At 43.5% G+C, this 21,674-nt stretch overlaps 4 protein-coding genes across 4 annotated transcripts; 3 read left to right on the top strand and 1 right to left on the bottom strand.

The window, feature by feature from the left end:
• Nucleotides 1-1,183: 1,183 nt before the first annotated feature.
• Nucleotides 1,184-6,936, top strand: LOC102716826. Its single transcript, XM_006644726.3, has 7 exons — nucleotides 1,184-1,512; nucleotides 2,249-2,620; nucleotides 3,024-3,155; nucleotides 3,223-5,182; nucleotides 5,935-6,050; nucleotides 6,175-6,266; nucleotides 6,414-6,936. Exons 2-7 carry the CDS (start codon nucleotides 2,281-2,283, stop codon nucleotides 6,519-6,521), a joined length of 2,748 nt encoding a protein of 915 aa, XP_006644789.1. The 5' UTR covers nucleotides 1,184-1,512; nucleotides 2,249-2,280; the 3' UTR covers nucleotides 6,522-6,936.
• Nucleotides 6,937-7,453: 517 nt separating this feature from the next.
• Nucleotides 7,454-11,297, top strand: LOC102706808 (calmodulin calcium-dependent NAD kinase). Its single transcript, XM_040527834.1, has 8 exons — nucleotides 7,454-7,758; nucleotides 9,203-9,426; nucleotides 9,523-9,581; nucleotides 9,716-9,946; nucleotides 10,050-10,179; nucleotides 10,303-10,613; nucleotides 10,706-10,847; nucleotides 10,924-11,297. The coding sequence occupies exons 1-8, from the start codon at nucleotides 7,662-7,664 to the stop codon at nucleotides 11,167-11,169; spliced, it is 1,440 nt and encodes a 479-aa protein (XP_040383768.1). The 5' UTR covers nucleotides 7,454-7,661; the 3' UTR covers nucleotides 11,170-11,297.
• Nucleotides 11,298-14,992: 3,695 nt separating this feature from the next.
• Nucleotides 14,993-17,339, bottom strand: LOC102706528 (transcription factor BHLH148-like). Its single transcript, XM_040520099.1, has 3 exons — nucleotides 16,849-17,339; nucleotides 16,461-16,754; nucleotides 14,993-15,299 (listed from the first exon to the last, which is right to left on the bottom strand). Exons 1-3 carry the CDS (start codon nucleotides 17,320-17,322, stop codon nucleotides 15,159-15,161), a joined length of 909 nt encoding a protein of 302 aa, XP_040376033.1. The 5' UTR covers nucleotides 17,323-17,339; the 3' UTR covers nucleotides 14,993-15,158.
• A 3,631-nt stretch (nucleotides 17,340-20,970) lies between these two features.
• Nucleotides 20,971-21,659, top strand: LOC102716545 (photosystem II reaction center W protein, chloroplastic). Its single transcript, XM_006644725.3, has 2 exons — nucleotides 20,971-21,132; nucleotides 21,221-21,659. The coding sequence occupies exons 1-2, from the start codon at nucleotides 21,060-21,062 to the stop codon at nucleotides 21,532-21,534; spliced, it is 387 nt and encodes a 128-aa protein (XP_006644788.1). The 5' UTR covers nucleotides 20,971-21,059; the 3' UTR covers nucleotides 21,535-21,659.
• Nucleotides 21,660-21,674: the final 15 nt, after the last annotated feature.

Below are 21,674 nucleotides of genomic sequence, written 5' to 3'. Positions count from 1 at the left end.
TATAATGTAAAACGAGGAGAGTACATAAGTAAACACTTGTATCTTTCAAGCTAACATGGTTCTCTTTTGGATGCTTAATTTAATATAAGCATAGATTATGTAAGCATGATCCTGGACATGGACAAATATCAAGCACTGAATATATGCATGAAAAGTGATATCAATTAGTTGAATGGTAATTTTGATGTAAAAAATATTCAAATAGGAGTTAGCTGCTCAAAGCTCAGAATTCATATTTCACTCAAACATCAGAATTCATATTTCAGACTTCAATGTAAGATAGCAATCATTATTTTTAATTATTAGCGTGTCATTGTGGGGGCCTATTTCAACATCTTATTTTAGGTGCTGACACGGACCATGATGGCACAAGTGACTATTACCGCCTCTGTTTAGCGGCTTGATTTTTATCTACTTTCGCTGGATAATATGTGAATGACATGGCGTCCGCGTGGCTCCTGCCGATAAATACCAAATCCAACAAGAAAAGAACCTCAAGAAAAAACACTGTGATAAGACAATCGGCATCCGAATGGCCTAAACGGGGGAGAAAAAACCAGCTCACTGTTACGCCCATCCCCGTCTCTCTCTACCCTACCATGACACGGACAGCTTCCCTTACAGGCGTCGGTTCAAACCTGTCGGAAACATTCCGTCTGTTTCTCATATATTACATGTTATCTAAATAATCATAAAAGAATATAAAACTATTTATATAGATAGATTAATATATGATATATCCCTACATAAACATACAAGTTAAAATATAATTTCTATAATTTATAAAAAAATAATAAATTATAGAAGTACATATTTGTGTAGTAGATATTATATATTAATCTATTTTCATAATTTAGCGTAGAAATAGAAATAAGAGGCCGTCCTCGAGAACTTAAAACCGTTTCCTTTCACTTCCCCACCGCCGCCGGCAGCCGTCGGATCTCCCCGCGCCCAATCGATCGAACACCGGCGTCGTCGTCGTCGTCGTCGTCGACGACGTCGCCGCCCGCAGCACGCAGCACGCATAGCACTACGCGGGTCCGTGAGATGCAGGAACGGAAAGGAGGCGGCCAAACAAAGGCGCGCTTGTGTCCCAGGGGGCCTCTACGTGGCTCAACCACCGCCTCGCGTTCCGCGGCGGCATGCAAGATGCATTTGCTTCCCCTTCCCGCATTGCTGCGGCTGCGAGCGACCCGGAAAACTAGTATAGCTAGCTGCTTTGCTTTGTTGGTAGGTTCCGCTTGGCGGCCGGCCAGATGCGCTCTTCTCCGGTTGTCCTTCTTCTTCTTCCCCGCCTTGCCCTGTTGCCTCCCTCCCTCCCCCGCGCTAGCTAGCTAGCTAGCTCCCGGCCTGCAGATTCGTCGCGGCTAGCTCTCTCTTGCATGGTGGCTCCTTGCTGCGCCGTCTGGTGATCCGATCGAGGAGCCGGTGGCCGGAAGCGCTGGAGGGGGATTCGGCGATGGGAGAAGGAATGCTGTGAGATGAGATGGTTGTGATGCGCTACTCCCCGAGGTGGGCTGCTGTTGCATCAGAAATTGCGTTTCTTTTTATTATTGGCACTCTCTCTCTCTTTCTCTCTCTCTTATTGATGATTTCTTTATGTTGTTTATCCTGCTTTTCTGTGAAGCTTGTTTTTTTTTTACATATCACGTAGAAAAATCACAAACTTTTTTTTTGAAAGGTTACAAAAAATACAAACTGTGGGCAGATGTATTTTTTTAGCTGAATTCCTAGTCTGATCCATCCACGGATTGGGTTGGGTCTAGCTAAGACCGAAAGGTTTCAAGAAGCTGGGAATACCTGCCTTTTTGGATAAACTCATAAAAGGGTACAAGAAGATGGAGTTTTTGCATCTAGTTCATTTAGGATAGCTCGATTCTTTGCATAAGAGTGGAAAAGAACCTATAAGAAAGGCTGGTCTTGACTATGACTCTTGTCAGTCAGATTGATGCCCAGCCTTATTATATGCAGCAGTATAAGAAAAATATACTTTTGTCACTTGTAGGGGATAAATCTATATTGTAATCTTTTTAGTTTCTACCTTGCTGTAACTAAAAAAAATGCACAGAAATTTTCGAAATTTTCTTTTGTTTATATGTTAATCTTTTCAAGGGATCATATGTGATCTGCCTCACTGAAAAAGAGAAAAACAGACTCGTGCTATATGTCCTGCAAATAATCATCTTATCTTTTAGCTAAAAAAATCTCTTATCTTAATAGTCTACTGAAGGCATATGGTGGCATTCAGGTGCAGGTGTAAATGCAGTCATAATATTCGGCATGAGATCTGTCTCTGAGCTGGTGTGGTCTCCAGATGAGGGTCTGAGCATTAAAATTGCAGCGTCCAGCTTAAGCACAAGGAAAGCTTCTCTTCGTTGGAATGCAGATACGTTGAGCATAGTAATATCTTCACCTCAACAGAGTGGTGGTGGTGGTGGTGGTGGTGGTGGGGAGAGTGGTGATAACATAGATGCTACAGTAGAAGACGCAGAAAAGATGCCATCCCAATTACGAGCTCTCAGTGACAGTTCAGTGAGAGTATTCATGCCTAGCCCATCTAGAATAAGAAATATTGATGCTCAACAATGTACTTCTGTAAGATCACATGGGCAAGATTCAAGTAAGTTTAAAAGGCATGAAGGTTTTGAGTAGTTCAAAGGCAGTTTGTATAGAAGTGATGCTTGATTTTATTGGCCTAGCATTTATCAGTTGCTATTGGTCTAGCTAGAAGCACAACTTTCTCAGACAATCTAAGTAATCTAATCCAAGAAACATAGGTAGTACCGAATTAGTTTTTTCAAAAAAAAAAAACTGTGACAGATAAATTAACTTTTTGGGATATAATAGGGACTGCTGAAATTAGCATAATCAGCAAATTGCAATCTCTGAAATAATTTAGAGCATCTCTCCTGATTGTTTGCTAGGAAATTTATTCTATTATCCAAATAGAATAAAAATCTTATGGATTTTTTTTTTCACCAGATGGTCATTTCCTCACTTAATGCCTAGCTTAATACTTGTAGAATGCTGTGGTGGGATGGATGTGATGAATGAAGGGAAAGAATCATCTGACAACTTCTGTGTGGATAAGCTGGAGGAGGATGAAGTGGGTAGCTGTCCCTCAAGATGCTGCAAGGATACTTCTCAAAGTCTAGGTAATCTGTTAAGAACCCTGTTCTTTTCAGTTCCTAACAGTAAAGAACTTATCATAACATTTGACAGGTTCAGGTTTCAGAAAAGAGGTCATTCCTACTATTGCAGAAAAACAAGCTCTCTGTGTAAGCACTGTCCATGATGAACGATCTTGGGCAGCTAATGCTTGGCGCGCTCGATTAGTAAAGGCAATTAGCCAGAAAGACTCTGTTTTTCCGAATAACGCAGACAATATACAATCAACTTCCGCCCTTGGGAACATTGGTGATGCAGCAACCTTGCCAGGTGAATTGACAGGTATACTAGGTAATAGAAATGACAGTGGCCAAGATCAGTCTTTGCAGGACAACCATAAGGATGGGCTTGTTGCTAGATGTGAGACTGCATCCGCTGTAAATCCTGTTGCTAGATGTGAGTTAATATCTAGTGTTAATCCTTTTGCAAGATACGACTCACTACCTGCTTGTAATCCTAGAAAGCTTGAGAAGGGAAAAGAAAAGATTATCTATGATAATAGCAATTGTGTTAGCAACACAAATGAAGGTGATGACAGCAATGAGAGTATAGAGAGCTGCCCAAGTACAAAAGCTCCAAAGAGGAAGCATGGCCAATTTTCTGCAGCTCAGATGATGTTTGGAAATAAAAGATATAAAAGGGAAGACAATGAGAGTTCTTGTTCAGGATTGTTCCACAAAAATGACAGCTCTTTCTTTAATTGGATGTCAACTCTCACTAATGGAGTAAAGGTGTTTGATGAAACTACTGTTCCAGTTAGTCAGAAATTTTCAGCAGCTACAGGAGAGGAATTTCCTGCAAACCCTTTGCCACTCCAAAACAACAATGGTGTTCCACTGCAGTCTGTTGGATTTAATTCTCTTTTTGAATCTCTTTATGGTCACAATGTTATGGTAACTTCAAGAAATACCTGTCACCAATCAGAAAGCAGTTACACTGCCAACAGGCTAACACTGGGTTTCAATAGTAGCAGACCAATCAGTATGGGCAGAGAAACTCTTGATGTAGCTACTGGGACTGTACCTGCAGGTAGAATTCAAATGGATTCTGATGGTGATAGAGGGGCATTTCAAAATCAAATTGGAATATTCCCTTTAAGAGCAGGAAGAAATCTGAAATTGCTCAACTCGGGTAAGTCATGCTATAGATCTCTAGAGGAAAAACAAAATGGATTCCATGGAAGCTCTTCAAATGCTGCAACAGGAGATAAACGTGATTTCTCAGAAAGCTTATGGGTAAGTAGACTTTTGCCAAAAACGTCCATGAAATTGATGGATGCAATGGACTGTGATGAAGAAAGTGATTTTGGTGCTGCCAACCCAAAAGGTTTAGGTGATAGTTCATCACCGAAGGATTCTAATGTGGAGAAAGAATTAAACAATGCACAATTCTTCACTGGCAAAGGAAGTGACAACGAAACTACAAGTAGCAAATGTGCAGCACCCCAAGATGACAATAAGCCATCTGAAACAATGGCATCAATTTTTGCTAAAAGATTGGATGCACTTAGACATGCAACAACATCAGCAGTACATCTGGCAATCACATGTGACCATGGAATGTCCAAAGGGCGTAATCACAGATCAAGCTCTTTTGTTGTTAGTTACAATAGTCATGATGAGCATGAATCTGTTCAAAAAACTCACAAGTCTTCTGGTGGAGAAGGAAGAATAGTTTTATGGATAGGTGATAAAGGTAAGGAACAATTATCTCCTGGCAATGACAAAGAATTAGGAGAAAACGTTTTGTCTGGGCATGAATATCAGAATTGTGGAGGGAACTCAGATGAAAATGTGGTACCTCCTAAATGTAATTTAGAAACAAACACATATAATGAAGATATTGATAGGAAGAGACTACAAAGCAAAGAAGGGGCATCACATTCCATTGAGAATCAGCCAGATGACAAACAAATGGTACCTTATGGTATTGTGCCCAATGATGTTTGTGATGAATCAACTGTAGTTTTTGGAACCTTGCAGAGGCTCCGTTTGTCTCGCTCAGATATAATAAGGTAATCTAAAGGATTTTAGCATCATCTTTGAATTCTGTTGCTTAATCATTTCTACCTTCTATTTAAATCATATGAATGCTTGCATTTGGGGATTCCATAACATCTTTTATATCTAAAAAGGGGAACATAGAAAGAATGGCATTAAGGAATATTTCATTGGACAATTGTTATGCTCATATAGCTTTATATGGTAGTCTGCTGTTTTTCAGTTATCAAGTATTTCATAGGGTCGATTGCACCATAAAAGATAACTCGGAAAAGTCACTGAGCTAATGAGCACATAAAAAAAAGTTGTGTTCTGTGAAAAACGACATTTATTTCTTCTACTGTAGAGTATAATACATCTATTAAAGTGACTATTACTTATGAGGTAATTAATTATGACTTGTAATAAATGATATGCATGCCTTCCATACTCCTAGGAAACAAAAGGCGCCTTATAATTATAATAGCTTCCAGAAATATTATTGAAATAGTATGTGTTTGTAGCATTAACGGGCATTTTCTCTAGTTTAATACTAATATCAGTGTACTGATTGGCTGTAGCTTTTTAAAACTAAAGGCCAGAATGAAAATCTAATATCACTGTGTTCTGGAGCTATGTTCATTGATTAAATTGACGTACATAGGGCATCCCTCTCTGTGTAAGGTGCTCTTCAAATTAGGGAAAATCATGAGAACCGGATATTTATTTCGTGTGTTTGTATCCCTCTCTGTGTAAATGTAATGTGTGGCGTAATATTTGTTGACAGATGGATGAGGTCACCAGTTATGCACACCACCTTAGATGGCTTTTTCTTGCGTCTACGGTTTGGTAAATGGGAGGAAGCATTGGGTGGTACTGGATACCATGTTGCCAGAATAAATGGTAAATTGCTAAACTATTGTGTATAATATGGCGATAAGCAACAATAATGCTGGTTACAGAATATTTTGTTTTCCTTTTTTTCAAAAAAAAAAAGGAAACGGAAGTGATATGCCTTATCTTACAGGAGTACTGGATAGGAATCGCCTTTCTGTGACCATCAGGAATTCAACTTGCCAAGTAGATTCTCGCTTTGTATCCAACTACGACTTCCACCAGGTAATGCATGAAAAGATAGTACTGTGGTCCTTGTTGTTATGGACAACGGAATGACACTAAACAATTCCTGGTCAATCTTTTTTGTTGGAGGGAAATTCATTGCTTGTAATTCAAAGTTTAATCTGAATAAATTTCTGTATTTTCTAGGATGAGCTGAAGGCATGGTGGTCAGCTGCCAAGAAGAGTGGATGGAAACTACCTTCAAAAGAAGAACTCAATACGAAGCTACGAGAAAGAGAGCTGCTTCGTTTCTGAAACGGAACAGGCGCCCCAGCGCCAGATGACAGTACCAGCTTCAATTGCTGCGGTTTCTCTCTTGCTTGCCCTCTGGTCTGAAAACGCCAGCGGCGATGCAAGCAAAGCATCAGTAAGACAGTAATTAAATCCACTACTGGTCAGGCTAAGTTCTGCAATGCGCTGTACTTGTATATTGAGAGAAATCAGGCTGCATGCCGTTAACCTGCCGTGGCGTCAGCTTGTGGCGTTGTATTACTACAGTACTACACGATTTGATTTTCACGACGGGATGAGTTGCTGTACCTTGTGCGAGCTGTTATTGTTGCTCGTCCTATCTGCTGTAAATAGGAAGCCGCTAAGTTGCTAACAGAGCAGTGTAACTGTACTTCCAATGCATAAAAAATATACACACACTAAATATTTCCTGGAAGAATAAAAAGTTCCGTATTTGCAGGCCTGGAGTTATGCATTCATTCCACCCATTGAGAGCTAACCGACCACCTCCACTAGAATAATAAAAATAAGAGCAATTTTACGGTTCTTGAGAAAATAATGTGCTAAAATTTTAACGTAAAATTTGGTACCTCCCAGTATATAGGTACTATCTTCTCAAGGGGCTATAAAATTACTCTAAAAATAAACCATCTGCCGCGCGTCTGTTTCAGCTCGAGAAAAACCATGGAAAACTCGACGCGATCCAGCGTGCGGGCGCGGCGATCTTTAGCCACATTGCCCCTTTGCCTCCGGCGCGGAGACGCGGGACGCCCGCCCATGCATCCACGAGCACGTACGATGCGTTCCTTTTCCGCGCATCCCTCCCTCCCCCTCCACCACCCACCCACCCACCACCGCACGCTTTGGAACCCTCTCCGCGCTCCTGGCCTCTCGGTTCTCGGAGAGCAACACGCACGCCGCCACCCACCCCCCCCCCCCCCCCCCAAATTAAGCCGCGCGCGGTTCGGGCGAAACGCGTCGGCCCGTCGACGCACGCCGTGTGATCGATCGATGCATGGGCGGCGCTGGTGCTGTGCATGCACTGTTCGATCGGCTCCGATCGTCGCGCGCGGTGTGGGCGGCTGAATTTTCTGCGTCGACGCGCGCGCTGCCTGCGGCCGGACGGTGTCGTCGTGGTGGCCGTCGTAGGAGGAGGAGGAGGAGATGAAGGACGGCGGCGGCGTGGCGACGGTGGTGCCGAGGCTGGCGGTGTACGGCGGAGGGCGGGTGCACGAGATCGAGAGGTTCTCGCACTACGTCGGTACGTAGTTACGTACGGTCCTCGGAATCGCCTTTTAATTTTACGCACGTTGCTGTTTGGTTGATTATTAAAGCCAACGTTGCTCACGTTGTTAGCCAGTGCGCTGCGTTTTTTTTTCTTTTTTGCTTATGAGTGAATTCTTAATTCCACGGCGTGCTCCGAATTCCTATAATAATTTTGTCGATCTGCTTCGCGTTCGTGGCACGACATGAATAGACAAAGATTAGAAAAAAAAAAGAAAAATATTACATCGCATTGGATTTGATGTAGGGAGTTCTGTATCTCAACATTTTTGATCCAATTGACCAACATTTTCTTCTCAACATCTCATAAACAGAATAGTCTATGGTACTTCCAACAGTAGGGAGCGTATCATATGCAAATATGGCTTTTCGTTCATACAACGCACTTCGTAAAACATCAACTAAATATTACCAAATTTTTTTAGAAAAAAATATTTACATGTAAATTTAATAGGATTACATGCACATATGTTTAAAGTATCACCTTCAAATTCATCATAGATACACAATAGAAAAAAATGTTAAAAATTCAGACATATTTATACTCTTAAAAATACAATTTTTTTTATTTTTTGTTATGACTAAAATATAATGAATAGTAATTTGCAGACTATGCTACCTTTTATTTTCTAAGTTTCACGTTGGACCATGTTGTTTTTGTGGTTTGGACCACCCAACTCTAATTTTTAGCCACGTTTAGCCTTCTTTATGGTAAATATATACTGTATGAGTTTGATGGTGCACCAGAGCCCATGTATTTAAGATCATTGATATATGTTGAAAAAATGTTTTAAGTGTTCTAAGTTGCAATGATGGCAAACTTGCTCAGTCCAAAGTGAAAAAATAGGTTTAGAGCGATCCAAAGTAAAAGTTGGATTTTTTTTCTCGGCTTTTGCACGTACGTTTTTCAAACTCCTAAATGATGCATTTTTTAATAAAAATTTTAAAGTTTATCATCTTACCTTTTTAAAATAGAATTTTAACTTTGTAGAAGTTAATTACATCGTTTACACCATTAAATAACTATAAAAAATCAGATAATTTTTTATCTAAAAGTTGAAAAAACACACGGCCAAAATGTCGAACTGTAATTTACTCTATAATAAATTCGAATATGACTTTATAAATACGTATAGTGATTGGAAGTATGTGTACAGCATTTCTAGAATTTTTGTAACATTTATTAGTTGATGTGCACAAAGTGTACACATTAAGCTTACGTGCACATGATATGTTCAGGTACTTACCTGTGCCGTATACCGTTTTTAGTAACATCTCCAGGTTTTATATTGCATAGTGTTTTTTCCTGTAGCCGCATCTATTTCACCTTGCTATTTAAATTGTTCACCGTGGGTAATCGATACAAGTATCCCGAGTAGAACGCAAGGTCATAATCAGTCCAATGTTTTTCTTGTTTTCAGCTAAGCAGATAGGGTTTGAGGATGGGAATGAGTGTCCGCACCTTTGTACACTCGCTTACGATTATCTGAAGAAGAGCCAGGGTTATGAACAAAACCTATTGGCATTCTTCCATAACAAAATAAACTCGGACGCTCTGCTCGTGCTATTGATCGAGGAGCTAGACAAATGTATACTCGGGTACTTCTCCTTCCATTGGAAATGTGCCACTCAAGTAATCACACAGGTAGGAAAGATTTGCAAACACACGTTCTGCGTAACCAATCAACTGTTCAGTCTTTCAGATGTTCTGAATACTGAAACGTTGGAATCACTTGCTTAGGTTCTAACAGCAGAGCAGCCCAGAAGAAAGCTGAAAAGCATGGTACTAGAGGCCACTAGGTAATTATGCTTCATTGGTCTGGGAATAATCTGTGAATGAATAGCCAGAATTGATTGTTTTTGGGTACAACTGTAATCAAGAAATAATGAAATCTGGTGGTGGTGGTTATTTTTCTTCTTGTTTTGGGCAAAAGAAAGATGAGGTTTGAGAGGGTGACAAGGGAGCTGAAGGTGACAAGGCTGTTCTCCACGCTGGTGGAGGAGCTGAAGGTCATCGGGGTCTGCTGCAACGACGGCCAGCTACGCAACGCCGGCGCCGACGTGATGGTCCCGGCGGCTCACCAAGACCGCAGCCCGGTCCTGCTCCTGATGGGCGGCGGCATGGGCGCCGGCAAGAGCACCGTGCTCAAGCAGATCTTGAAGGGGTGAGTGAATCGTCCGATCGCATGCTGTCCTGGCTATATGAAGCATGCGGCGGTGGCGGTTGAGCTGACCAGTGACCGGTGATCGCCACCGTGCAAAATGCAGGGCGTTCTGGTCCGGCGCGGCGGCGCACGCCGTCGTGGTGGAGGCCGACGCGTTCAAGGAGTCGGACGTCATCTACCAGGCCATCAGCTCGCGCGGCCACCACAACGACATGCTGCAGACCGCCGAGCTGGTACGTAAGCTTCGCTTCTGTCCTGATTCCTGAACATGCTCGTCAGCTCGATCTGTCGGTGTCTGGGTCTGGATGTCTGACACGCACGCACGTACGGCGGCGCCGCGCGACTCGTACGTGCAGGTGCACCAGTCGTCGACCGACGCGGCGGCATCGCTGCTGGTGACGGCGCTGAACGAGGGGCGCGACGTGATCATGGACGGCACGCTGTCGTGGGAGCCGTTCGTGCAGCAGACGATCGCCATGGCGCGGTCCGTGCACCGGCAGCGGTACCGCATGGGCGTCGGCTACAAGGTCGCCGCCGACGGCACCACCACCGAGCAGTACTGGGAGCCGGTCGACGGCGCCCCCGAGCCGAGCGGGCGGAGGCCCTACCGCATCGAGCTCGTCGGCATCATCTGCGACGCCTACCTCGCCGTCGTCAGGGGGATCAGGTACGCAGCCAACAAAGCAGCACACGCACGAACACGAACACGAACACGCACGAGCCTGACACGGTTGAATCGATCGATCTACCGTACGCCAGGCGAGCTATCATATCGGGGCGAGCCGTGCGGGTGAACTCGCAGCTCAAGTCGCACAAGCGGTTCGCCGGCGCGTTCCGGGAGTACTGCGACCTCGTCGACAGCGCCAGCCTCTACAGCACCAACACCATCGCCGGCGCAAAGGTCTTACCAACACCGGCCGACCAGTTCATCTCCATTGAATCCTCCTGCCTCATACGTGCGTGCGTGTGCTGTGCAGTTGATAGGGTGGAAGGACTCGGAGAGCAGGCTGCTGGTGGACGAGGAGGAGATCGTGCTACTGGACAGGGTGAGCAGGATCAACGAGGAGGCCAACGGCGTGCACGAGCTGTACCCGGACGGCCAGCCGACGGACGGCGCCGGGTCGGTGTGGGAGGAGCTGGTGGCGTCGCCGGCGAGGGCCGCCATACAGCGGGAGCTCAGGGAGGCCATCCTCGACAGCGAGGCGTGCTTCCCGTCGCCGTAGCACACACACAAAAAACAACAACATGCATGATGCTTGTGTACGTATATATATCTTCGTGTGGCACGATCTTACGTGTCGTGGTGACGTAGTAGGCTAGGCTGATCTCTTTGTTTCACTGCACCAAACAACTCTAAACTGTTCGATGGATCGACGTTGACTGGTCGATCGAGTGACACGCGATCTCTTTGATTCAAATGCTCGTATAAGCGAATCTTAGATTATATTAATTAAATAGTTAAGTTTCAAATATAAAATGAATATGAATATAGAGTAAAAAAATACCCTCTCAAACAAAAATCTGGCATGCGCTGATGGGCCATAGCTACTAGTAGCTAGCTGGATCAGCTTACGGGCAGGGGGAGCACTGGATGCTGGGCCAATCTTCCTGTCAAAGGGCACATATCTGCAGTTCTTTTTCCAATGGATCGGGCTTCGCTGGACTGGACAACGGGATCTCGGTCGCTTGGGCTTTATATATGGGGGCCTGAAAACAGCCTGAGTACAACGCGGCAAGAATTTCAGTCTTTGTTTCCCTGTTCGAAATGTATCATTTGTATATGCTCAGGGAAAAATACACCGATGTTATACTGTATCTCACACGTTCCCTTCCTAATCTCTGCATAATTCACCTTTTGTAACAATGCACCCTGGTCGTATAGTATTAGGGGGGACATTTTTAGAGAAACAGTAAAGGAGGCATAGGAACAAATAGCTAAGAGAATGTCCGGTTACGCGGTCAATTCAGGGCCCGTTCAGTTCCCAAAATTTTGTAGAACCATTGATAGGAGACCTACATACAGGTCTTACACTGATTGTATATTTAATAAAGATCATTCCTAGCATTAGGGGGAGGAAAGTACCTACAGAAGGTCAAATGCCAAGAAATTGAATGAAAAACTAAAAATCTTCTACATTTAGATCCACGTACTAAGAAATATGAACATGAAGTTCAGACCATAATTGATTTGCAAAGATATGAAAATAATCTGCCATAAGCATTCACTAACCCAAAAGGGATCATGAAATCTCATATACTCACTGTGAATGCAATGAAAATAGTATAAATACCTTATGACGCAGGGGAACCGGTTTTCAAATTAATTTCTACATCTACTCTACCTTCTAGGAAGAGAGAGACCACTAGTTGTAAACACCCAAACTAAAGCTTTTACTGCCTCTGTCACAAAGTAAGTTCATTTTTCGATTTCTATGCCCAAAGTTTGACCATTTGTCTTATTTGAAAAATTTGTAGAAAAACTTAAAAAATTAATCATGCGTAAAGTACTATTCATGTTTTATCATCTAGTAAAAATAGAAATATTAATCAAAAAAATTTCAAATAAGACGAAGAATCAAACATTGTATTTCAAAAACTGTAAATGAACTTATTTTGGGACAGAGGTAGCAGGAGACATCCTATGAAACAAAAGATTAGACATAATTCAACAGTACCAGAGAATAGTGAAGGAGATTAACCAGGTAGATGAGCCACCTGCAGTGATATGCCTAAATGCATTTGTTAACCTTCGAGCAAGGTTCAGTTTAGCTCCTACCAAATGGCACTGGAATGATGTTAAGCAGATCTTCCATTATTTACGGGGCACTAGATCTTGGATTGTTCTTTAGAATAATAAATCAAGATTTAACCATGGCGAGATATAGGGATGCTGGATATCTACCAGACCCCCATAAAGCATTGTCCAAAACTGGGTATGTGTTTCTGTGTGGTGGCACAACCATCTCATGGAAGTCGACGAAGAAGACGATGGTCGCAACATCAACAAACCACTTAGAGATTATAGTGTTATTTGTATGTGGTTGATAAGGGTGATAAAACATGTTCATATTGCATGTGGACTAAATATCATGCCAACTCCAACTATCATTTATGAAGATAATTTAGCTTATGTTGCATAGATATAAACATGTTATGTAAAGACGAGTCTTACGAAACATATATCATCTAAATTCTTTTGTATGCATGAACTACAAAATAAAAAAGAAATTATGGTGACTCTCAAACTAGTAAAAATCTTGCAGATGTATTTACTAAATCTTTGCCGACTAGTATTTTTTAAAAAATTTGTGCATGACATTGGTACGAAGAGGACGAGAAATGTGCACAAATCAATGGGAGCACTTCCCTAAATGTTTCCCGTTAGTATTGATCATGAAGATCAGTACATCATTCTTGAAGAATGATAGGGTTATCCAGAAGATTAGCTTGTAGTTTTCCCTTAGTGAGTTTTATTTGAAGTTTCTTACATCTAATTTTTAATGAGACAACGGTGCAGCATAATTAGCATGTACTGTGTACTCTTTCTCCTATTCCTTTTTCTCCCACTAGTTTTTGGAAGGAGCTTTAACGAGCTATATGTATAGTGCGGTATTTGCTCAAATGAGAGTGTTATGAAACCAATCTCTCAAAGGACTCGGACTTTGGTAACCGTGATCGTAAGGGTCACGTATTCCCCTCCTATTCTTTGGGGATAAAGTGGGCCTATACCAGATATATCGGTATGTATCCTTACAAGACTCTATCATATCATGGACAGTAGAGGTGTTAAAGAAAAATAAAGCTCGTAACAGAGAAAAGACAACAATAAAGTTGATCGTCTCTCAACTTTTATGTTTAGGCCTTATTCGATTGATAGGATTGCAAAATAGGAATAGAAAAAGGCAAAGGATCAGGGTATCATGACAACTCCAATGAAACGAAAATTTTTTATGAGGTCTCACCTCATGGTAATAATTATTTAGAATTAACTCACCACAATACAATTCTAAGGAATTGACTAGGGTCCATTCCTACGAAACGAATGGTATTTACGTAAAACAAATCCGGAGGTTTCAATTCCTACAAAAATTTCTTTAAATATCCTTTAAACGGAATAACCATAGTGTCTTGTTGCGCGTTCGTTGACATCGTAAATACAGTAGTTTCTACGGGAGAGCAAGAGCTGGGCACGGGCCCACGGCGAAGCTCCAGGCGGCTGGGGTCTCTACCCGGTTGCTGGCCTCCTGCAGATAAATGGCGAAACCATGAGACCGACAGCCTTTGCGCGTTTCGTCGTACTGTCGGTAGCGAGACGGCTCGCGGTTAGACGCAACCAATAGCTGAAGATTTGACGTTCTACTGCGACCTCGTTTACTCGTTTTGGTCTCGGCAATTTCTATCGGGGTGGGCGTACATCTAGCGGCAAGTAGAAGCGTGTCACGCGCAACGCACATGCGACGAACGAGGGGACCCGGATTTCACATCAACTCGATCACAGTGTGAGAACATTCGGGGCTTGTTTAGTTCCCAAATTTTTTTTCTAAAAACATCATATCGAATTTTTATATACCTAAATAAAGTATTAAATATAGATGAAAAAAACTAATTGCACAGTTATAAAAGAAATCTTAAGACGAATCTTTTGAGCCTAATTAGTCCATGATCAGTCATAAGTGCTACAGTAACCAATATGTGTTAATGACGGATTAATTAGGCTCAAAAGATTCGTCTCACGGTTTCTATGCTAGCAGTGAAATTCGTTTTTTCATTCATGTCCGAAAAACCCTTCCGACATTCGGTCAAACATTAGACGTGACATTTCTCCCAAAAAATTTTTCAATCTAAACACCACCTCGTCATACTGGTCAATGCAGGCCATGACGCCATGTAGTATCAAAATGTCAGCATGCCACTCATCAAGTAAGACAATTACAGTTTTGTGGCGTCAACTCTCACGTTTCACTTGACAAACACGTGAAACTAATTCTTTTCGGCATTTATAGAAACAATAACATGAGGTACCACTATTTTCTACGTTAAATTTTATATAGAAAATAGTGATATCTTTTTTACCTTCTTAAGAATGATATATTTGCTCATGTCTAAGTATATTAACATTCGTGTAAGTATAGTGTGAAACGAAATGAACAAATGACTTTCACAGGTGAGGGATCAGCTATAGGTATCATAATTTATTCTTTATCAACTGTAATCAGCTCGTTAGTAGTACACCACTTTCAACTTGACAACTAAAGCTCGTCTTACTGCCGATTTGCAAGCAGGATCCGGGTCCGATCTCCTGAAGCTCCCTCAAGGCATTTCTTATTGCTTTGTCCACCTCACGCGAAGATATCTTTGCGTACGGGATAATTAAATGGAAAATTTAGTTAGTAAGTAGTGTAGGGAAATTAAGAAAAACAATATACTCCTCCGTTTTGTAGGGTTTACGTTTTACCATTTATCTTCTTCAAAAAATTATATAATTATTATTTATTTTGTTATCATTTAATTTATTAAAAAATTAAGCATGGCTTATAATTTTGTATATTTATACAATAATTCAAAATAAAGAACTATTAAATATAGACATAAAAATTAATAGTGCCAAATAAAAAACACATATGGGGCATATACTTGTTATAAATCCACACCAAACTAAAATTCACTGGCAAAATTGGGACTAGAGAGGCATGCATGGTTGACGGAGATCAATGCTAGGCTACCATATACTGTCAATCTGTCTTTTCAAGTATTAAAAAAAGTTTGATTGAATATATATGTGTGTGTTTTTCGATTGGGATGTGAACATATGGCAAATTGGGTCAACTATGTGAACTCATTCAGGCATAAAAGCAATATAGGATGATCCAACTGACACTACCAGTAGTAAATAAACAAACAAGTTCAGCTATACATTTGGGGTTTGTACTTGACTTTTGCACTTGCGATATAATTAAACAACGAGCTATATATATAGTTTGATTTGGTCCGTTTACATGACTCAATGTGAAGTCATGCACGTCAACAATCAGCTCATCCTTTTGTCTTACATGGCTAGAAACTGTTGGGTGATTATTTGTTTTTTTATAAAAAGAATCAAATGACATAATTTTAATAGAAAATAATTTTTGAATAAAACTTTTATATGCGTATTCTTAACGATCTAGAAGTAAATGTTAAAAAAAAATCTGAAAATCAACTATATATTCTAATTTTAAAATTTTATATTTTAACTTATAAACATAAACATAAGAAAAAAGATGGTAGCTGGTGTTAATTGTTAACTCGTTTGATTTCTTAATGAGAGTAATTTTACTGTCCTTGAGTAGGTAGTAAGAGATACCAAAATTTTAGTGCAAATTTTAGTATCTCTTAATACCTAAAATTGCTCTCTTAATGATGTTAACTCGTTCTTTACCATTTCAACCATCGATCAGTGGCAGGTAGAGTTGATTAATTAATAATTCGAAGCAGTTTTTCAATGTGCGGCTAATGTAAGAAGACGGCAATGTACCTTGGACTCCACCGCGACATCCATCCACATCCCGCCGTCGCATAAGCAGGACTGGATCGCCGTCACCTGCAGCTCCTCCATGGCCTTGAGCCGCCGGAGCACCGCCTCGAACACGTCCACCATCGGGCCAAGCTCGCTCTCGGCGCGCACCTTCACCACCATGACGGCACCGGGCCTCGCCGGCGGCGGCGGCGCTAGCCCCAGCTCCTCGTTCCGCGCGCGGAGCCACTCCTTCTTCCCCTCCAGGTGCCGGATGTAGTTGGCCGCCGCGCCGACGATGAAGTTCTTGCCACCCTAATTAAGTACGTACAATGGCGGCGCGATGAGCCGGCGGGATGGCCGATCGATCGTAAAGAAGGAACCTAGTGCATATATGAAATTACTTTACTTTCTTCGATGCGCCGCCGGGGAGGACGGCTTCGAGGTCGGCGTAGCCCTGGCTGAGGCGCTCCCGCCGCACCCGCTCTCGCATGATGTGCCGGAACCGCGCGCTGCCCCCGCCGCCGCCAGGCGCCGCCTGCTGCTGGACGGCAGGTTCGCCGGCCACCGCCTGCGGCATTTCCGCGGCTGCCCGCGCGCCACGGGCGTCGTCATCGATGCTCCTGAGGTACTCGTGCATCCTCCGGTGGAGGTTTCCCGGTGCGGAGCGGTACCGCCGTCTCAGAGACTCCGCCGACGACGACGCCGACGCCGCCGCACTCTGGTACGCCGAGAAGGCGCTCTCCTGAACAGCCTGCTGCACTGCCTCCGCCTCCGGCGCCGGCGGCGGGAGGAGGAAGCTGAGGCTCATCAGTAACTCCTCGTCGACGGTGTCGTCCTGGACGGCGAAGTAGAATGGGTGGCACACGTCGTCGTCGTCCATGGTGCGCCGTGCATGCATACCGTTGTAGCGCCGGCCCCCACCACCACGCGTGTCCCCGCGCTTATATACCAACGGATCAACCTGCGACGCTGCTAGCTAGCTATCACAACTACTCTGCACGTACGAGTAGATAACGACGCATACAAAGCTAGCGCACGACGACCGGTCGTTACGCGCGCGCGCGCGCGCGCACGGCTAGTTTGACCGGTAAGCCACGCGGCCACGTTGAAGGCATGTGGGCCCCCGGACTTGGAGAATGCCAGGTCCGGCTCGGAAGAAAACCGCCTCGGTTCAAGAGGGCGACCCGTAGAAACCACTTATTATTTTCAATACAGTTAATATTTAAAAATTTTAATTAATAATTAAACTAACAATAATATATGTTTTTGTTATGCGTGTAATAATTCTTTTATATAACACTAATTTTATAGTTGTTAATAATATATTATATAAAAGATAGTCAAAAAATCTTCCCTGTTTCATATTATAAGATTTTCTAGATTTATCTAAATTCATACTTGCATCAATATATATGTGTCTAGATTCGTTACCATACGTATGAATTTAAGTAATGACAGAAAATCTTATAACATGGAATAAAAATAATACTAATTGTAGAAAGCTATATATACTATCTCTATTTTAAAATCTAAGCATTTATATGTTGTTTAGCAGAGATTAATGCTAAGTAAAAAATATTGTATTACTTTTTAATAAGAGCATTTTTTCCATCCTCGAGGAGGTACCACTGTTATATCCTCGAGGAGGTACCACTGTTATTTAAGGTACTAAGAGATACCAAATTTTATATAAAATAATGATATCTCTTGATAAATAGTGATACCTTAAGGATGATAAAATTGCTTCTTTAATAAATAATGAATAAATATGCGTAAGTGTGTACGTAGCTATGGATAAAATAAGAAGAATAAATGAAAAATAGTTGACGTGATAAGTAGTAATATCAGAAATGTTTATACCGTGGTATAAGATATAAAATCTAAAAGTGACTATATTTTTAAACGAACGTAGTAACGCCGATTGATCGATCGAATGTGCTGTTCCCAAAAACGCACGTAACGCACACAAGATGACGCGTGAGCGGCATGTGACCTTGTCGTCGAGCGCGCGAGGCACAGAGTCAGATTAGCTACCGGAATTAATTAATTAACCAGTACGTACTAGTACTGGAATGGTTAATTCAGCTTATAAAATGGTAGTGATCGGTCAAACACGACTGAAGTTAACGTCGGGTTTGTACGTGTCATCGTGAGATGGATACAGCGGCCGGCTGGCTGCTGATCGAGATTTGAAACTGTCTCGCCTCCTTCCGTTCCCACGTGTGACGTTGTAGGCGTGTTACGTCGTTGGTCGATCTGCTTCAGCTGCTTGATGCTGATGCCGGTTTAAAATTGTTGCAGAAACGTGCATATATGCATGGCGAGGTCTAGATTCTAGAATCAGGGGTGATGCAGAATTGAAGATACGCGCGGTAGTTGTGTGTGTGTGTGTTCGATTGGCGCATACGGTACTTTCGTTCCATGAGATGCGAAATGCTAATACGATTCCATTGTTACCCCGTAGAAGAGTTAGAAGAGGGGAACAAGATGGGGTTCTCCTGTACAGAGATCAAAGAACCAGGATAAAAAGAACAAGCTTCTTAGGCACACCTTGGATTCAAACTAGCGTGGTCGTGCATGGAAAAGAGATTAGACAGTGGCATCAAACATACTAGTATTGTCTTACAGAAAGAACAATGGCTTCGGGAAGGAAGGAGGTGGTAACACGTACACTAGGTCAACACCGCCGGCCGGGGGGACAAAGACACTGCCATAGGAAACACCCGCGCCGTCGCTGCCATGGCTAGGTACAAGAACAACAGATTTGTGGCTAAGATTTGGCAAACATATGGGCGGATCCAGCGATCACTCGATGAATCCATACTTAATTCTGCGGAGATTTGTCATCGATGCTAACACCAATCCCACATGCATGAGCCGGGGCCGAGATGGCAATGCTACGATGGTTTTCACAGCGGTGACAAGGAACAGGAGTAGGGGTAGGCATTCGGTTAGACCAAACATTTTGATCTCGATCTTTGGTCTCTAGTGAAATTTCGGTTGTTAAAAAGTTAAGACCGATTGGTTCTCGACGAAATGAAAGACCAAGCACTTTAGTCTTCGGTTATTTTGGCTCGATCTTAGTCGTGACTAAAGTTTCACTATATCAAAAAAAATCACATAAAGTGGTGTTCGCCTAGCACGGTTCTAGAGCGCAGGGTTGGCATCGGCGTCGGGGTGAGCCTGAACCGCATGGTGAGGTGAAGCGTGGTGTCCCGCTAGACACGTCGTAGCGGTCAAGCACGGTAGAGACGGATGCTATGAGTCCATCCTAGAGAGGATGGCATCGATGACGAAGAGGATAGCTCGGTTGACTAGCAGTAGGAGCCCCTGGAGGATGGCCACCAGCTAGGCGACGTCCCCCAATAGTACACACTACACAGTGGAGTCGATGGGGGGTCGGCGAAATGGATTCCCATGAGTAGGAATAAGGTTTGGGTTGGTTTGCTTTCTGAATGAGGTATTGGCCTATTGGGCTAGTTAGGACGTCACATATGTTATTAGACCATTGATATATTTCGGTCAATTGGTTAACCAAGGCCTAAGATCTAAATGACAGAACTAAATTTGGTTAGTTGAAAGCAATGACCAAACTTTTTAGTTTTGGTTAGATCAGTTTCAATCTTACTCAGTTCGGTCTGGCTTATTTTGCCCACCCCTTGATAGGAGAAAGTGAGGCAATGACCCATGGTAGGAGAAGCCAGGATGGTGATCGCTGATGGTGACATTGGCGACGAGACAAACTCTTTGAATATAGAAAAAGCCATGGCGCCGTGTGCCACGAAGGAACGTGAAGAGAGGTAGATCAAGATCTCTTCCAACATGTAGTGAAGGACTTGCATCTCACCATTAGCGACGGTGGTGTTGTCATAGATTATGGCTCACTCATTGGTTTGGTCTAGAAGAAAGAAAGAGAATAAGGTGAGGTAGGGGTACTATGGTGTTCCCCTTTTCTATTAAGAGGTTTGTTTTGTAAATGCATTCAAAAACAAATAATAAAAGTATTCAAGGACGATGAAAATTAGAGCAGCTAAAATAAAATGTTGTATGTGACCCACTTGGAGCGATGATATATTAGGATTTTTTTTAATCTCTGTGACATCACTTTTATCTTAGACCATATCTTAAAACCACCATGCATTGCCGATACCATTACGTAGAGGAAACTCCGTGCACAACTGCACGCTGCACAGCAGATGGATGACTCGAGCACTTGACTGGTAGAGGAAAGAGAGAGTAGAGGAGAGTGCGCAATTGGGCTGAACTCATAGAACTGGCCAAAAATTACTACTCCTAGGTACGGTCCGTGGACTGGACGCTGCTCAGCCCAACCGAATCCGCTGGCGCAGGCGTCCTGTCCACTCGTTCGTTTCCGCTGTGGCATCGACGTGTCCATGTGGCGAGCGTCCATTGGTGACGGGTGGATAGCCACCCCCGCGCCTCACCCAATCCTAGTGGCGTGAGGCGATTCGCGGACCACGCCGATCGATCGCCCGATAATTTGGCCTATACCCGCCTTAAAAGGGTAGCGCCGGCTACTGGCACACGCGAGCCAGGGCCAACACCACCACCACTCCACCAGCGGCAAGCAGCTAGCGAGAGGTCGACGCGACCGCCATGGCCACCGTCAGCGCCGCCGCGGCGACCACCGTCGTCGCCCGCGCCGTCCTCGCCAGGCCGAACGCCCTAGGTATGTGTACATGTACTCCATTTTGCACGAGTCGTCGTCGTGGTGAGTGTCTGAGCATGGTGAGCGTGTTTTATATGTGCGTGTGCAGGGCTGCCGCAGATGAGGGCGAGGAGGAGCGAGAGGGTGAGGTGCAGCTACTCCAAGGACGGCAAGGAGGCCTCGTCGCCGGCGGCCGTCAAGGGAGCCGGCGCGTCGCTGCTCGCCATGGCGGCCACGGCGGCGCCCGCGATGGCGCTCGTCGACGAGAGGATGTCGACGGAGGGCACCGGGCTCAGCCTCGGGCTGAGCAACAACCTGCTGGGGTGGATCCTGCTCGGGGTGTTCGGCCTCATCTGGTCGCTCTACACCATCTACACCTCCGACCTCGAGGAGGACGAGGAGTCCGGCGGCCTCTCGCTCTAGAGATCCTAGGACCTCGTCGTCGTCGCTGTGATCGAACTGCATGTAGACATGTGTAATTCGGGGAGGAAGTACATGGCTGTGCTGTATCTAAACTGTTTCGATTATGAAAAGATGTTTTAGCATAAGTATTTTGCGTCCAT

This window comes from Oryza brachyantha, chromosome 1, assembly GCF_000231095.2.
Source record: "Oryza brachyantha chromosome 1, ObraRS2, whole genome shotgun sequence".
Taxonomy (NCBI): Eukaryota; Viridiplantae; Streptophyta; class Magnoliopsida; order Poales; family Poaceae; genus Oryza; species Oryza brachyantha.
This window is presented reverse-complemented; position numbering and strand designations above follow the sequence as displayed.

Coding starts and splice junctions, on each gene's coding strand:
- LOC102716826 (XM_006644726.3), top strand. CDS start 2,281: ATGAGATCTGTCTCTGAGCTGGTGTGGTCTCCAGATGAGGGTCTGAGC. Junction 3,156..3,222: donor GGATACTTCTCAAAGTCTAG/GTAATCTGTTAA, acceptor AACATTTGACAG/GTTCAGGTTTCAGAAAAGAG. Junction 6,051..6,174: donor CCATGTTGCCAGAATAAATG/GTAAATTGCTAA, acceptor CTTATCTTACAG/GAGTACTGGATAGGAATCGC.
- LOC102706808 (XM_040527834.1), top strand. CDS start 7,662: ATGAAGGACGGCGGCGGCGTGGCGACGGTGGTGCCGAGGCTGGCGGTG. Junction 10,180..10,302: donor TGCTGCAGACCGCCGAGCTG/GTACGTAAGCTT, acceptor TCGTACGTGCAG/GTGCACCAGTCGTCGACCGA. Junction 10,614..10,705: donor GCCGTCGTCAGGGGGATCAG/GTACGCAGCCAA, acceptor ACCGTACGCCAG/GCGAGCTATCATATCGGGGC.
- LOC102706528 (XM_040520099.1), bottom strand. CDS start 17,322: ATGGACGACGACGACGTGTGCCACCCATTCTACTTCGCCGTCCAGGAC. Junction 16,755..16,848: donor CCGGCGGCGCATCGAAGAAA/GTAAAGTAATTT, acceptor GTACTTAATTAG/GGTGGCAAGAACTTCATCGT. Junction 15,300..16,460: donor ATGTCGCGGTGGAGTCCAAG/GTACATTGCCGT, acceptor CCGTACGCAAAG/ATATCTTCGCGTGAGGTGGA.
- LOC102716545 (XM_006644725.3), top strand. CDS start 21,060: ATGGCCACCGTCAGCGCCGCCGCGGCGACCACCGTCGTCGCCCGCGCC. Junction 21,133..21,220: donor CGCCAGGCCGAACGCCCTAG/GTATGTGTACAT, acceptor GTGCGTGTGCAG/GGCTGCCGCAGATGAGGGCG.